Source organism: Molossus molossus, unplaced genomic scaffold (assembly GCF_014108415.1).
Source record: "Molossus molossus isolate mMolMol1 unplaced genomic scaffold, mMolMol1.p scaffold_m16_p_15, whole genome shotgun sequence".
Taxonomy (NCBI): domain Eukaryota; kingdom Metazoa; phylum Chordata; class Mammalia; order Chiroptera; family Molossidae; genus Molossus; species Molossus molossus.
The window spans coordinates 24,838,540-24,856,372 of record NW_023425350.1 but is presented as its reverse complement, the minus strand read 5'-3'; the positions used below and the strand labels follow the sequence as shown (position 1 = coordinate 24,856,372).

Here is a 17,833-nt window from a genome sequence, read left to right as displayed (position 1 = left end):
CTTTCCAGGTCCCTCCATGTCGTCTCAAAGGATAAGAGATCTTTCTTTCTTACCTCTGCATAGTACTCCATTGTGTGTATATACCACAGCTTTTTTATCCATTCGTCTACTGGTGGACACTTGGGCTGTTTCCAGATCTTAGCTATTGTAAATAGTGCTGCTATGAACATGGGGGTACATATATTCTTCCTGATTGGTGTTTCAGGCTTCTTAGGGTATATTCCCAGCAGTGGGATCACTGGGTCAAATGGGAGTTCAATTTTTAATTTTTTGAGGTAGCACCATATTGTTTTCCATAGCGGCTGCACCAGTCTGCATTCCCACCAGCAGTGTATTAGAGTTCCCTTTTCTCCACACCCTCGCCAACACTTGTTGTTTGATGATTTGTTGATGGCGGCCATTCTGACAGGTGTGAGGTGATACCTCATTGTTGTTTTAATTTGCATCTCTCTGATGATTAGTGATGTTGAGCATTTCTTCATATGTCTTTTGGCCATTTGTATGTCCTGTTTGGAGAGGTGTCTATTCAACTCCTCTGCCCATTTTTTAATTGGGTTCTTTGTCTTCCTTTTGTGGAGTTGTATGAGCACTCTATATATATTGGAGATTAACCCCTTATCTGATACATCATTGGCAATGATGTTCTCCCATACAGTGGGTTGCCTTTCCATTTTGATGATTGTGTCTTTTGCTGTGCAGAAGCTTTTTAGTTTGATGTAGTCCCATGTGTTCATTTTCTCCTTTATTTCTGTTGCCTTAGGTGATGTATCAGTGAAAATTCTGCTCCGTATGATGTCCGAAATTTTGTTGCCTACATTTTCTTCTAGAATCTTTATGGATTCACAGGTCACATTTAAGTCTTTTATCCATTTCGAGTTTATTTTTGTGTATGGTGTAAGTTGATGGTCTAGTTTCATTTTTTTGCATGTAGCTGTCCAATTTTCCCAACACCATTTATTAAAGAGGCTGTCTTTACTCCACTGTATGCTCTTGCCACCTTTGTCAAATATTAACTGAGCGTATTGCCTTGGGTCCATTTCTGGGTTTTCAGTTCTGTTCCACTGGTCTATATGCCTGTTCTTGTGCCAGTACCAGGCTGTTTTGGTTACAGTCGCTTTGTAGTATAACCTGATATCTGGTATTGTGATCCCACCTACTTTGTTCTTCTTTTTCAAGATTGCTGTGGCTATTCGGGGTCTTTTTTGGTTCCATATGAACTTTTGAAGTATTTGTTCTAGTTCTATGAAATACGTCGTTGGTATTTTGATGGGGATTGCACTGAATCTATAGATTGCTTTGGGTAGTATGGACATTTTAATGATGTTAATTCTTCCAATCCATGAACAGGGTATGTGCTTCCACTTTTTTATATCTTCCTCTATTTCTTTTTTCAATGACCTGTAGTTTTCTGCAAATAGGTCCTTTACTTCTTTGGTTAAGTTTATTCCTAGGTATCGTAATTTTTTTGGCGCGATGGTAAATGGGATTGTTTTTTCAGTTTCTCTTTCTGTGAGTTCATCAGTGGTGTACAAGAATGCCGTCTATTTCTTGACGTTAATTTTGTATCCTGCTACTTTGCCAAATTCATTTATTAAGTCTAATAGATTTTTGATGGAGTCTTTAGGGTTTTCTATGTACAATATCATGTCATCTGCAAATGACAGTTTCACTTCCTCCTTTCCAATTTGGATCCCTTTTATTTTTTCTTCATGTCTGATTGCTGTGGCTAAGACTTCCAGTACAATGTTAAATAAGAGTGGCGAAAGTGGACAACCCTGTCTTGTTCCTGTTCTTAATGGAAATGTTTTTAGTTTCCGTCCATTGAGTATGATGTTGGCTGTAGGTCTTTCATATATGGCCTTTATTATGTCGAGATATGATCCCTCTATTCCTACATTGCTGAGCGTTTTTATCAGAAATGGATGCTGGATTTTGTCGAATGCCTTTTCAGCATCTATTGATATGATCATGTGGTTTTTATTCTTCATTTTGTTTATGTGGTGTATCACGTTTATTGATTTGCGAATATTGTACCAGCCTTGCATCCCTGGAATGAATCTCACTTGGTCATGGTGAATAATTTTTTTGATGTATTTCTGGATCCGATTTGCTAATATTTTGTTCAGGATTTTGGCGTCTATGTTCATCAGGGATATTGGCCTGTAGTTTTCTTTCTTTGTAGTGTCTTTTTCTGGTTTTGGAATTAGAATTATGCTGGCTTCATAGAACGTGTTTGGAAGTCTTCCTTCTTCTTGAATTTTTTGAAAGAGTTTGTGGAGAATGGGTGTTAGTTCTTTTTTGAATGTTCGGTAAAACTCCCCCATGAAGCCATCTGGGCCTGGGCTTTTGTTTGCTGGGAGAGTCTTGATTACCTCTTCAATTTCCTTAGTTATTATTGGTCTGTTCAAGTTTTCTATCTCTTCCGGGAATAGTTTTGGGAGACTGTGTGTTTCTAGAAATTTGTCCATTTCGCTTAGATTGTCGAATTTGTTGCCATATAGTTGTTCGTAGTAGTTGTTAACGATCTTTTGTATTTCCGTGGTGTTGGTTGTTACTTCTCCTCTTTCATTTCTGATTTTGTGTATTTGGGTTCTCTCTCTTTGTGTCTTGGTGAGTCTAGCTAAGGGTCCATCAATCTTGTTTATCTTTTCGAAAAACCAGCTCTTTGTTTCATTGATCTTTTGAATTGTTTTTTTGGTCTCTATGTCATTTATTTCTGCTCTGATCTTTACTATTTCCTTCCTTCTACTTGCTCTGGGGTTTTCTTTTTGTTTGCTTTCTAATTCTTTAAGTTGTGAGGTTAGACAGTCAATTAGAAATTTTTCTTGTTTTTTGAGGTAGGCCTGTAGTGCTATTAACTCAAGATTTGTTTTTAAGTTCTAATTTAATTGCATTATGATGAAAAAGCCTGTATGATAGCAATTCTTTGAAAAGTATTAAGACTTGCTTTATGACCTCATATATGGTCAATTTCGTAAACATTCTACATGTGCTTCAGAAATGTGCATCCTCCAATGGTTAGGTATATATTTTCATAAATGCTTATTAGATCAAAGTTATTAAATGTGAGGCTCCAATGTTTACACAATTACTAATACTTTTTTTGTCTTCTTGTTCTATTCGTTACCAAAAGTGGTAGGTGAAAATTTACTACTGTGTGGTGTCCTTACTTACCTACCATGTATTTTTCTCTCTCCTTCGTATTTTCCATCCTTTTGTTCTTCTATTCTGCATTTCAGGTAACTTTTTCAGATTTATCTTACAGTTTGCTATTTCTCTCTTTAGTGGTGCCCATCTACTGCTACAACTTGCATTGAGTTTTCTTCGAGTGCCGAATAACATACTTTTATATCAAAAATTGTTTCATCTTGTCAAATCTACTTGGTCATTTTTATAGTCTCATGCTCTTTATCCGTTTCCCCTCATAATTCCTCTTATTTCAAAAAACACATTAGATAGGTAGCTATTTAAGGTCCTGTATTCCATGTTTCCAAAATCTTAAGTCCTTTTAGAACTATTTCTGTTCTTTTGTTGTTTCTGCTGATTGTCATCCCTGATGGCTTATTTCTTACATATCGCATTATTTTTTACGGTGAGCTCATCATTGCTGGGCCACTCTGCATAAGTGTTAGAAGGCCCGTGTGAAGGTACGTTCCTCCAGGGGGGGTCAGCATTAGCTTCTGCCATGTGTCTAAGGCATGAAAAGCAGGTTCCATTCTGCATTAACATTTCCTTCTTGGGTTTTTGAAGCCTAAACAAATCATATGTATTCAAGTTCCAGACTCATGCAAGGTTGGGTCAATGGTTTTTAAACCTTAGGGGAGTCTCCTACCTTCATGAAGACTCAGATTCTTAATACTTAAAACTAGCATGATAAAAACTGCTAATAAGAGATTTGAGAAAATTGTAATTATTAGAGCTGTTGTAGGATTATTTGAGATAAATGTAAAGCATAAAATGCATATCTGATGTGTAGCAGGTGTTCAGTAAAAGCAAGCTTCCTTCTTCATCCCTAATCCTCTTCAAGCCTCATATTTAAAGTTTCCTTTTTTGCTTGCCCTGATTTTCTCATTCAGAAATAGCATTTCTCTTCATCGTACCTTTTTTCATGCATCTCTTAAGACATATTTTCACATTCTGTTAATTTTCCACAAACTAATGTCATTTAAGACACTCAGTCTTAGACTTACCAGCTACATTTATTTCTTTATGTCTCATGTCCCTTTCTAAATTAAGTTTTTGAACACAAGGACAGTGTTTAATTTATCTTCTGGCTAGTGAGCACATAATTTATCCTCAGTCAACTCTGAATGAAAAGAGTCCAGCCCTGGTCGGTTTGGCTCAGTAGTTAAGGTGTCAGCCTGCGGACCAAAGAGTCACAGATTCCATTCCAGTCAAGGGCACGTACCTCGGTTGTGTTTTGGTCCCCAGCCCTGGTGGGAGTCGTGTGGGAGGCAACCAATCAGTATGTCTCTCTCACGTGGATGTTTCTCCCTCCCTCTCTCTCTTTCTCTCCCCCTCGCCTCTCTCTCTTTCTCTCCCCTCCTTCTCTGCCTCCCTCCCTCCCACTATATCTGAAAATAAATGGAAAAATATCCTCCAGTGAGAATTTTAAAAAAAGTCCCCCCACAAATCAGAGAGTAAGTAGTGCACCAATACAGGCCACATGTGTGCAGGTGGCTGATGACCTTCCGAGAGAGCAGAGAGAGAGAGACAGTGTGCCTGCTACAGGGGGAAATAGAAAGGCAGTAAAGGAAGAAAATACACAACATACTTACATAAAATCATATAAATAACATAATATATAAATAATACAACATAAATATACCAACTCATTAAATTTGAATTGTTTTTATCTATTTCCCTATAGTAGGAACTAGGTAAAACAATAAAAGAATGAGTAAGTCAATGAAAATATATCATACAATCAGAGTACATTTAAATAAGATTTATAGATAAAAGCATTCAACTTACAGCATAACAGTATCTTCCATTGAGGTAATACAAAAAAGGTTCTTCAGGTAATAATTGGATTGCTTTATCTAGATGTTCCTGAAAGAAAATCCCAAAGAAGTATCATCTCCCAAGGTTTCAAGTAGTGCTGAATGGAACTGTGCCTAGTCAATTCAAAGGAACTTTACAATGTTGTTTTCTCCTCCCCCGCAATCCCTATCATTAGTACAATTAATTATTATCAATAATTCTTTATCAAAAATGATTACTCTGGTCCTGGCCATTGTGCTCAGTGGTTAGAGCCCATGTACCAAAGGGTCACAGGTTCCATTCCCCATCAAGGGCATGTACCTAACTGCAGGTTTGATCCAGGGCCTCGGTCAAAGTGCGTGTGGGAGGCAGCCAATCGATGTGGATCTCTCACATCGATCTCTCTCTCTCTCTCTCTCCACCTCGATTCCTCCTTCCCTCCCTTTAAATCTCTCTAAAAATCAATGAAAAAAATATCCTCGGGTGAAGATTAACCAAAAAAAAAAAAAAAGGAAGATTGCTCAGAACTAGAACCAGAATTGTGACTATGATTTAATAAGGCAACAGATAATTTAAAGCCAAAATGTCACTATAAAACCAGAAAACACCCAGTCACATTATTGTCTGCCCATGACTTACTTAGCTAATACTTGATTCAGAGGCAAGCTTACAAATATCAAATGATTAGGGTATAATGGAGGGAAAAATAGCAGAACTGGATGGTAGAGGAATCTACTCTCCTGACATCATCAAATGGCTACAAGGGCTGGGATAAAAAGAACTCTGCCTATCATTATAATTACTGAGCCTGAAGGATTATTTATTGAGCTATTTTAACTAGAGGCACATTATGAATGATGTGTTTTACATTACTTATTTTATTCATCTACCATGGTAATTTTAAGCTCTAGATTGGATTCTACTCCTCCTGAAAATCAATATGCAGAAAATGTTAACTAATTAGTCCAGTCATGTTTACGGTATTGGTGAGCTCATGAGCCACAGGCTAATCCTCTATCTTTGAAAAAATTAAACTCGTTTACTATATGACTTCTTTCCGTATCTAGAATAATAATAATCTTTAATCACCCACATAGTTTGATTCCTTTTGGCACAGTAGTATTTGAAGAATGCCATTTCAGCTCAGTGGTTGAGTGTTGACCCATGCACCAAGAGGTCACCGGTTTGATTCCTGGTCAGGGCACATGCCCAGGTTGTGGGCCTGATCCCCAGTGGGGGGCATGCAGGAGGCAGCTAATCGATGTTCTCTCTCATCGATATTTCTATTTCTCTCTCCCTCTCCCTTGTGCTCTCTCTAAAAATCAATAAAGAAAAAAAAATACTTTTTAAAAAAGGATGCCATTTCATTTAAATAAAAAAGATAAATTCCTAGAGATTAATTTGTTGAATAATTTGATTTAGACCTGTTAATGAAACATGTGGCTACATTAAAACATTTTTTTTGGCCTGCCCCAGCCCAAAACATTTTTACTATCAAGGAATACCTTGAAGCGATGTCCATAGTTGACTTTGTTTTGTAAGCCCTCAAACTCAGATACATAGCCACACAAAACTGCATACCTGAAAAAGGTAAAAACAGTGGATATTGTTTGAACTTTTATTCAAATACCATCAAATAAAACACTTAAAAAATGTCTCTGAAGCAGTCATGAATATTTAACAAAGTATTCATGTATATGGAAGGGCCCTAAAAATAATGAATACTTGACATTAATGTGTAGCCATTTTTCCCATCTATAACTAGGGTACTAACACCATCTACCTCATATGCATGCTGTGAGGGTAAACATCAGAAACATGTAATTGCTAAGAATACCACCTGCATATAGTGAGTTTCAAGAAATGTTAACTACCATCATCACCATCATCAACATTAAAGTCACAAAGAGGTTCAGAAAAAATCTAATCGCACATTAAATAGAAAATATATTGTATCAACAAATCCCTGCTTCTTCTTTAATAAGAATAAAAATTTCATGGCCTCCTTTAATGTCATTTGAAAATAAAAGTAAATATCATGACTAAAACAAAATGAAGTCGAAGGTAATTTTAGAATATGCTTTTTCTTCTGAAATGTTCTCTGTCATTCTGTTCTATCGTTCCTCCCAAAGAGTTCCAGCATGTGGAGCAGAGTCCCACACCACTGCATCTCCAGACGCCCCCTTGTTGTAATGGATACTATAACTTATTTGAACTTAAAACCTCAGGGCGCTTTTTAAACAATACACTTTTATTTTAAAATAGCTTGTGATTTACAGGAGAGTTGCAAAGATAGTACAGAGTTCCCATACACCCATATCCAGTTTTCTCTATTGTTTACATCATACATTACTATAGTATATTTATCACAACCACACCAATATTGACATGCAATAATGACATGCAATACATTATTTAATAAATTATTAACTGGACTCCACTTCATTCAAATTTCCATCTGTTTTTCCCTAATGTCCTTAAATTTTTACATTTTCTCCCCATGCCTCCTTCCATATTTATTCCTATTAATTAACATATTGCTCAGTATCTTTTAACATGTGAAAATATTTTGAATTACTACTGTTATCCATTATACACCCTGTTCCTCTTAATTTGTTATTTTGTAACTTTTATAAGTATACCTTCTATATCTTCACCCACTGACAAAATTACTAAACACTCTAGTGTCTAAAGTGTAGACCTAGAACTCTAGAATCACGTCCAAGTTGACAGTGATATTGCCAATAGTTATTCTGTGGAATGACTGAGGCCCAAGCCCTCCTGTCAGCATGGAGAGCCCAGAAGCTTGCCCACATTTCTACATTTTGTTCACAAGAATTTTAGGAGTGAACTGGCCTTAATGCCTTACTTAAATCCAGATATACTAGCTCCATTTCCCTACTCTACCTATTTGCAAAGAAATTTTAAAAAGATCATGTCACAGTTTTAGAAAATCTATGTCAAGTCTATTTGAATGTCCTTATGCAGAAATTCACAAAACAACTCTACTAACCATCAGTGCTGGAATCAAAGGAAAAGATTCTGTGTTCACTGATCTACAGGGGTGGAATCAATCTTCTATTTTCTGAAACTGAGAATTACTTATGTTCAGGCTTTTATAGTGCTCTCAGCACATTCTCTCCAAGTTACTCTGAGTAAAGAAAAAACCTGTGATTTATGAATATCATTATATAAAATATGTACATTTTCCCTTATAAATAATCTGTCACTAGAGTCTTATGTTTTTCATAACCCTTTTTTGAAGTCTGCTTCTTTAAAGTCTAAAATCATATTCATCTCCCTACATATAAATTCAAAGTCCACCTGACCATCTTTCCCTAGAGGATCATCACTTCTTTTCCGGCAATCAATTCCAACTAAGTCTCGGAGTGTGTACAGTTGTTTTTGATATTGTTCATCTTTAAAAATGTAATTTAAAATTTTATTTCCTAAACTCTCAAGTTGATGGAAACGCTGAAGAAAATTAATTCACAGCATGGTCTATTACCTCCATCTAGAGGTCATTCTAACCACATGCATTTTGACAAAAAAATCTGTATTTTATTGCCGTTGATATTGAATATATCTTTAATAATCAACAAACATTCTTCTTTCAACAACTACTAATACAACTCCATTAGTTTCCCTGCAGCACTGCTGACTAAGCATGAATCCTATTTATACTGTGAGAAAGAATAATGTTAATAGAATACCGAGTATTTAAGAATATAAAATCTGCCTTTGTTTTGCCAGTTATTGTGTGAACCTTGGTTACTAATGTATACATCAACACACACACACACACACACACACCGCCTTGCTTACCCTCTCTATAAAATGAAAAAAGGCTGTCTGTGAATCACATGCTAGGAGGCGTGTGGATATAATTTGTGAACAGTAGAGCACAACAAATATGTAAGACATTATTTATAATTAAGGTCAGGCCAATTTGGCTAACAAACTGCAAATCCTTGGTGGTTTTAGTCTCTTGATTCCAGAAAAGAAAGCTTGTGTAGCCTTAAAGTTACAAAGCAATTTCATTCTGGAAAAGAGGAAGATGAAAGGCAAGTCTTTCAAATAATATTGTTTTTCAATTATTCCCTCAATGTTAATCTTTCATGATAATTATTCCTAAAGAGTGCATCTTTTACCTCAAAATGAAAGCTTATACGTCATCACACAACCCTGTAAAACATGGGTCTGCAAACTTCGGCTGCAGGGCGAGCTAGCAGACATGTTAGACTTGGGGGTCAGAGAGCATCTGTTGCAACTATTCAACTTCGTCACTAGGCACAATGCAGGGGTGAAGCTGTGCTCCAGTAAAACTTTACTTCAAAAAGAAGGTAGTTGGATTTGGTCTGTGGGTCATAGTTTGTCATTTGTGCTATTTGAATGAGACAATGTCTTAATATACTAACAAAGATTGTAGCGGACTAAGACCTTTTCACTATATTTTATTTTAATTAATAATGAAATTGGTAGACCTAAATTTTACCCCTTGCTTCTCAAACCAAGTTTTAATTTCTCTTTTTTTCATCACCCTAAAACTCTACTATTTATATGAATGTGAACACTTGTATTCAGGGGATACAGTATAATCCATTCCAAGAATTTAGATAAAATTGACATTTGAATTTGTTAAATTATAATCAACTGATTAGATTTTGTTATTCTAATTAAAAGCTGATAACAAATAAATCATGTGAAGCACAATTAGACCTTTACTGTGGGTATGTGTTGATGAGATTTAACCTTGGGATTCAAGCCCATGGTTATAAAGGCAGCATTTAGTTCACAACAAAAAGTGAAAAGAGATAAACAAAGGAGAAGTAGCCAGAGTGGTAGATGAGACGAGGCAGCCCACTCAGAAAGAGGTAAGCATAATCGGTCATCACAAGATGGATTTCTCTGTAGTTATGAAGCCCTCAGAGAAGAGCCAACATTTTCCTCTATGAAAATGTGGAAGCTCACACTGATAAATGTCCTCCAATGTACATTTTAATGTGATTCTTCGTGGATGCAGATGCGGTATGGGAGAAGGAAGAGGAGAGCAGAGGACAAGCAAACAGGAGGAGAAGAAAGACGAGGAGGAGGAATAGCTTAGTTAAGAATAGAAGCCGGGCGTTCTTTCTGCACCTAAATCTAGCTAATCAGCTCCCAAATACCTCTAATTTCAAAGGAGATGGAGAGAGTGTGGCTTGATCAGCATAAATTCATTACTCTTACTATCACAAGTGGAAGAACAGAGGTACCTAGTGTAAACATGTTAATTTATTAATATTAGTATTATGCAAATTAGATGAGAAAGGTAAAGTTGGCTATATAAATAATAGCCAAGACACTTATATACTGGCGACATTATCATAAAGATTTATACCAGGACATTAGCTGCAAATTATCTTTCTCTTAGAGATTTGGCAGAGGCATCAAGGATACAGAACAATACTTTTATCTATTAGGTACTCCAATTCCTAAAGCAAGATACTCTACAACCCATGCATGATATGCTAAGGAAATAATTCACAGATTCTGCCAGGCTTACCCTTCACCCATCTCCAGGCTATTTAAGAGAAGGCAAAGAATTCACAGTGGGAGGAAGACACCTGGGGTGAGATTTCTGTGAATAGAAGTGTTAGAGCACTGTGGAGTCCACTTCTCACCTTCCTATGAAGGGCAGAGGGTAGTCTTACATCTCATATTATGCCAAGTAAGGGCAGCTTCAAAAGACCTCTTCTTGCCCTGGTCGGTGTGGCTCAGTTGGATAAGTGTCATCCTATGCACCTAAAGGTCACAGGTTTGATTCCTGGCCCGGTACATGCCCAGGTTGCAGGATCCCTAGTAGGGGGTGTGCAGGAGGCAGCTGATTGATGTTTTTCTCTCTCTCCTTTCCCTTCTTCTCTCTCTCTAAAATCTATCTATATCTATATCTATATCTATATCTATATCTATATCTATATCTATATCTATATCTATATCTATATCTATATCTATGTATGCTTTTTTAAAAGACCTGTTCTTATTTGGTATGTGTCCCTTGTTATTTAGGGGACATAAAAAAAATTACCTGACTTCTGCCCAGGGAAGTTTTAAGATGAGAGTTTGTGGGTGGAGCCCTCATGCCCCTGCTTGGTGGCAGAGTAAAGAAACAGGTCTGCTTTGGGGACACTGTGTGTCCTCCCAGAATTGGTGAGGCAAAATGACTTCCCTGGGGGACAAATGTGGACCTGGGTTAAGGAAGCCATTTGGAGAGAGAGTTTGCCTGAGAGTGCCCCAGAAGCATAAGATAATCTCGAAGAAGGGTGGATTTCTGGAAACCTAGGTCTGACAAAAGGCTCATAAATTAACTTATTACTGTATCTTCCTAGCACCTAAAGTACCTGTATTGCTAGGAAGAAAAAAAAAACAAACCTAAAAATTGCAACAAGTAAAAGGAATGTTGATTCAAAACAATATATTTCTTCTTATTTGTGTTTTATAAATCTATACATATGAAAGATTCAAAACAAAACATATAGTACTCAAGAATAAATTTATTTGCCACAAGGATATTCAACTATACCCATTCTACTAATTAAGTATCCTTTGTTTGAGTTTTTTAATATTATAAATGGCTTTTCCTTGACCTGTGGAATTTGTATACCTTGACTCATCAAGGTATAAGAAATAGTTGAAATGCTTTTATTCTTTGAAGCATTCTTTCTACATTTCATTTAGAAACACAACTTCATTTCAGTATTTGTCTTCAAACAAAATGTTAAATTCGTTTTAATTAGAATTTGTCAAATTCAAAGCCACTGGTCTTGGTAGATTCACTTATGAAATCTTCAATGAAAGTTTACCTTAAATATATTTAAAATATACATAATGATAAATACATGAGAATAAACAGAACAAGAACAGTTATTGTTAGCTACTAAATACACTTTTCAGTGAACGTGACAGACGAGTTAACTGGGTCGATCATATTTTTTAAATGCCATTGCAATTCACAGATGTTAATTGTTAAAAGTATGTTAGACTTTTAAAAGACTGCATAAATTCTATGTACTTACCACAGATGACAATGTCCATTCATGGGTGCTCTAGTAACAGCTTTTTCAGCTAATGTCTTTCCTGAAAGATAAATGTACTTATACTTAGTAACCTCATGTGAGTTGCTGGAGGGTAGATTACTGAATTAAATTAGTGGTTTCCAAAGTGTGGTCCCAGGACCAAATCCATCACTTGGAAACTTGGTAGAAAGCAAATGTTTGGCCACATAGGAGACTCACTTGATCACAAACTCCGGGACTCGGCAATGTGTTTTAATGAGCCACTGTGATTGTGATGTATGCTCAAGTTTGAGACTCACTGGACTAAGTAATTCAACCAAGGGCAAGAAAAGCCATTCAATCATTACTTAACAGCATTAATAGAAATTGTTTTGTAATTACCAACATCTGCTGAGTGCCTGCCTTCTACATGTCATATTATATGAGCCTCTGGGAATGAAAAGTCAAGTGACAAACAGTTCTTGAATTCCAAGGGCTCACAGTTCAATCAAATTACATGCAAAACATAACAGCAAGGCAAAAAAAAAAAAAAAAGCACAGCAGAGAACAGAGTGAGTAACTATCTAAAAGGGTAAGGGAAGGCTGCCCAGAGTTCTCACCTAATCATTCACAGTAATGAACAGGCTCAGTAATAAATAATTCTCCAACATCATTTTACTTAGTTTAGAATAACTTTTAATAATGCAATAATTACATTGGATAGAGGTTTGTCTATTGGCTTGAAAAATCCAAATGCTTGCAACAAAGCTGAACTGCATTCTGAAAATCTTTCTCAATATGTAGATGTTTTATTTTATACCATCTCTGTTTTTTGCTGCTCCATTTTTTGCCTTGGAAAGAATATCCAATGACTCACACAAAGTCCTTCTAAATACATAGTTGAGCTAATCTTTATAAATCTTTATAAAAGTTATTCTCCTATTTGTTAATTGGTTAGGGTAGTACTTTGTAGCTCTATCCATTAAGAAAACAACTTTGTGTAGAAATCTCCATAAACTGAAAACTTTTCTAAAGTGAAGTATTTTAATAACTGATATTACATTGTGGACACATATTAGAAGAGTTAATAATTTGTAAATGATTGAAAAGCATAAATACTTTTTAATGTGCAAACAATACAACAAAATCAGCATTGTAGCTATGTTGCTAAATGAACAGAAACAGCTTTTAGTACACTGCAAGCCTTCAGTGGAGGAGAGCCCGTCACTCTGAGAATATAAAAGGAAGCTGGGTGGTATACAGAGTGGATTCACAGCCTCATTTACACAGCCCCAGTCTGAAAGGAAAGCTATTTCCCTTACAAAATTGTACTTGGTGACCGATTTGAGACATTTGGGCCGATCGCTGAATTCTGGAAATGATAATACTGTTCCTTTAGATATAAGATTCACATTTTATAAGTAATACAAGTTATGATCAATCACAGTACTCCAAAAGACGTCCCGCATAATGTATCCCCTGCTCTGAGTTTTATGGAAGAATTCTGCACTCTCTGGTAAGCAAATCTTCCCTCGGATAAGCATTTCAACATTCTATTATGAGAAATAACATTCGGCATTCTTCCGCCTTCATCCTGAGTCCCAGTGTCCCTCAGTGGCTGATCTCAGCTCCAGCGTCCTTTGTCATCACCAAGCACCTCCCACCTCTACACTGAATGGCAACTGGCTGTCTCCACAGTGTTCTATGTAGTAAGCTCCTTAGTGTCGCATCATCTCACATTTATGTCCTCCCTTCTCTCCCTCCTCCCCTTCCTTCACCCTTCATTGCTCCTGGACAAAGTAATTTTGAAATGAATATTTCTTAAATGGATTAAATAAGCTATTCTTTTTCATTTATTTCAATACCTAAATGAATATATCTGAGGCTTCACTCCTTTTTCTTTGACACATAAACTTCTTCTCTTGCTTTGAATACATCCTACTCCAATCTATGCTCCATTCTTCCCCAAATTTCCTCCAGCCTATTTCTTTTCCCATTTCACCATCTCATACACTAACTCAATTAAACTCCCACTCCATTTTCAGACAGAGACCCAAGTCATCGTACCTGCGTGAAACCATGACTTCCCTAGGACAGACCTCCCTGCATCAGCACCCACCCCACCATCATATCCTCCTGTGATACCCTCTCTGCACACCTGCCTTCTTCTTCACTAACAACTTTTTTCAGTTTGTTTCTTTGTGTGTGTGATTACTTGAATAGCACTGCCTCCCCCACCAAGCCGTAAGTTCCTCTGCAGCCAGAGAACACGCCTATTTTGCTATCATCATTCCACCTTGAAACACAGAAGGAGACCTAATGCCCAGGGCAGGGAAGGTGATTAAGAAAAAAAGAAAAAAAGTATTTAAAATTGATGAATCTTGGACCAGTTTACATTGATACACTGATTTTTCTCCGTAGATATAAAATATCAGTTTGTCTTCTTTGGCTAAATTTTTGTTGACCTTCAAGTTAATAAGTCCCTTCCCTAAAATTCCATTTTGTTTATGGCCTGCAAGATGAATTGTTGTGGAGAAACTGCCCCACAGAGCTGATGATGAAGATGTGAGAGAGGGGGATTCCTCCCACCCTCCTCCCACTGAGAGAGAATATCAGTGCAGAGGTCAACTGGCAAGGAAATCTACCCATGGGAGAAATGTGATTACAGGAAGTTTGGAAATATTTCCTTCTTGGAAATAAAAATGACAGAAAAAGAGACTGGAAGGAGATGTTTCTTCCTCATGCTCTCTTAGCGAGGAAAGCTCGGGAAGGGGAGGGCTTCAGAATAAAAGAATTAAAAAGTCAAATTATTACCCTGAAGCTCACAGAGATAGCAGTCAAGGGGCGTTTTGCAAGAAAGGGTTTTGTTGTTCAGTGAGAGTCAAGGTGAATATGTATGTACGTGACATTATTCTGGCTGGTTTTCTTTTGTTGTTGTTATGGTTCAAAAATATGCAAAAGAGTACAGAGGACAGTATAAAGAACCACCATGTACTCGCCACAGCTAAAACAATTATCAGCTCAAGGCTAATCTTGTTTTATTAAGATAAATTCTGAAAAAACACACTGAAATCTGAGTAACTGTCTCTTTGTGGCAGCTGGAGCTCTCCGTTACCAGAAGCAGGAGCGTTACTTGAGCTGTGGTGAAAGACTACTGTTGACAGCAAATGTCTGTTGCCTATTACTGCTTCTCGAAGTGTCATTTCATGTCTCATCTCTCTGTGCTTCTATAAACATTAAAAGCTAAAATCTGAGTTTTTCAGTTGCCTGTTCTAATATGTACTTTAGTTCCCCAAAACCTTTCTTGTCCTTAGACTATGTGTAATTTTCAGTAGCAGAATATACTGAAATAGATACACATATTGGTTTTAGCTCAAATGATTTTGCTTTAATTAAAATTCATTAGTGTTTTCTTACAGGCGATAACTCACTTGAGGATAACCAATCTTTACAAAATACTTACCAATATTAGCAAAATGTTTCTTTTCTTGTATATTTGTAGATAGTTCAGACATGTCTCCATAAGCACGAGCAAACCGCCAAATAAACTCTACTTCATCTCTAAACTGGAAAGAAGAGACAGAACTGCACATCACATTAACACAGTAACTTGACCAGACTATAAATGTTTCTACTGCAACATTTTTAAAAAATTAGGCAGGTAAGCTGGTATTTATAGATGACTGAATCTATTCCTGTGCATATATCATTTTAAATTAAAATATGCATGGCTACGGAATGTGATTTAATATAGTGTTACATTTGGAACGTAACACCAACGAATACCATCCAGACACTAGTTCCACAGCTACACGGAAGAGAGAACTGACAGGTGCCAGAAGCCATACGTTCTCCTCGAGTTGCAGTGTCTTCCTCTCATTTACCTTCTAAGTTCTCTACTATCGATGTGATGCCTCAATGAGCATTTCATAGATCAGTAAATTATTACAGCGCACATACACTGAACTCAAAAAAGTAGTTTGTTTGTTTGTTTACCTCTGGTTCTCATTTTAAAATCTTAGAGCCTAAATCCTGGAGATTCAAAAACATTCTTTTAGACAATGTGTTTAGAGTTGTTAAATCCTCAAAGGTTAGTCTTGTTCGTGGCAAAGAAAGAGATTTCTTTGAGATATTACAAACCCTCGTTTTTGGTGGTGGTGGTGATTGTGACACTGGCCGAGATGGGCATTCCCAATTCTGCCCAACATTAAACACTGAAAAATGATGACTGATGGCTGTTGCCCTGGTCAGGTGGTTCGGTGGGTTGGAGCATCATCCTGTACACCAAAAAGGTTGCAGTTTCGATTCCTGTTCGGAGTGTTTACTGATCAATGTTTCTTTCTCACACTGATGTTTCTTTCTCTCTCCCTTTTTCTTTCTCTAAAATCAATAAATATATCCTCGGGTGAGGATTAAAAAAAAATACTGATGGCTCTTATATTAATAACTCTAAGTTAGACAACATAAAATGTAGCTTTTCTTCCCCTGCCCCAAGGGTAGTAGTGTGTCTTGTTATTTATGTTATAAAATATTTATTAAATATAACAAATTAATAAAAATCAAAGTAAATCTGTATACTCATATCTCTGGTTCTCATTTTATTTATTCATTCTGTTTGTTTGTTAATCCTCTCCCAAGGATATTTTTCCATTGATTTTTAGATAGAGTGGAAGGGAAGGAGGGAGAGAGAGAGAGAAACATCGATGTAAGAGACACACATTGATTGGTTGCCTCCCACATGACCCTGACCTGGGCTGGGGACAGAACCTGCAACCCAGGTACATGCCCTTGACTGGGAATTGAACCTGTGACCCTTCGGTCCCGGGGCAGATGCTCTAACTGCTGAGCCAAACCAGCCAGGGCTCTGGTTCTCATTTTAAAATCTTAGAGCCTAATAAATTATTATATATACTTTTTATTCAGTATTTTTATTCTATTTATTATTTTTTAAAATCCTCAACCAAGGATATGTTTATTGATGTTAGGGTGAGGGAGGGAGGCAGGAAGGGAAGGAGAGAGAGAGAGAGAGACAGACATCGATGTGAGAGAGAAACAGACTGGTTGCTTCCTGCACACGCCCCCCACCGGGTATCCAACCAGCAACCTGGGCATGTTCCCTGACTGGGAATCGAGCTCACCACCCTTCAGTGCATGGGATGATGCTCCAACCAACTGAGCCACACTGGCCAGGGCTCTTACATATATTTTTTAAAAATTTCAGTCACATTATAGAAAAATTTTGCATCATTCATTTAGCTTTTGTAAACTGTGACACAATTGTATGGTCACACTATGAATGGGATAGATTAAATAAAAAATGTAAACTATACAAATATGTTATTATATCTCTTACCTTCTCTTTGTAGTCATCAAGCAGTTCAAAACTCTCCGTCTTGCTCGTCTCTTTTGCACGTAAGTTGTCCGCCTTCCGAAGAAGGACATCTAAATTTAATTCCTCAGCATGTGTGTTAAGTGCTTTAGGGACTGGAAAACTCTGTTCTTCTGTGTCGGTACTAGCTGTAATATACCTAAAAATGTCAGAAATAACCATTACCTCTCTTGAAAGTTACACTATAATAGCCAGAGTGATCCTTTGAAAATGCAAGTCAAATCATCCCACCCTTATGCCTGCAACAGTGCCCCCCTTCGCTCAGAGGAGAGTTCCAGTCCTCACAACAGTTTACAGGGTCCTATGAGGTTTGTCTCCCGACCCGTACCACTTCTCTGACTTTCGTTCCTTACTACTTTTATCACTCATTCAACTCCACACTGGCAAACATGCTAGTCACACTCCTGCCTCAGGACCTTTGCTTGCTCTT

At 37.0% G+C, this 17,833-nt stretch overlaps 1 protein-coding gene across 1 annotated transcript in view; it reads right to left on the bottom strand.

Moving 5' to 3' along the window:
• Positions 1-17,833, bottom strand: part of RMDN2 (regulator of microtubule dynamics 2) — a 64,989-nt gene that overhangs the window by 18,345 nt on the left and 28,811 nt on the right. The window contains exons 3-7 of the mRNA XM_036263522.1: positions 17,368-17,542; positions 15,478-15,580; positions 12,036-12,096; positions 6,489-6,564; positions 4,975-5,052 (exon numbers count right to left, since the gene is read on the bottom strand). Coding sequence (XP_036119415.1) covers positions 4,975-5,052; positions 6,489-6,564; positions 12,036-12,096; positions 15,478-15,580; positions 17,368-17,542 — 493 coding nt within the window. The remainder of the gene's footprint in view (positions 1-4,974; positions 5,053-6,488; positions 6,565-12,035; positions 12,097-15,477; positions 15,581-17,367; positions 17,543-17,833) is intronic.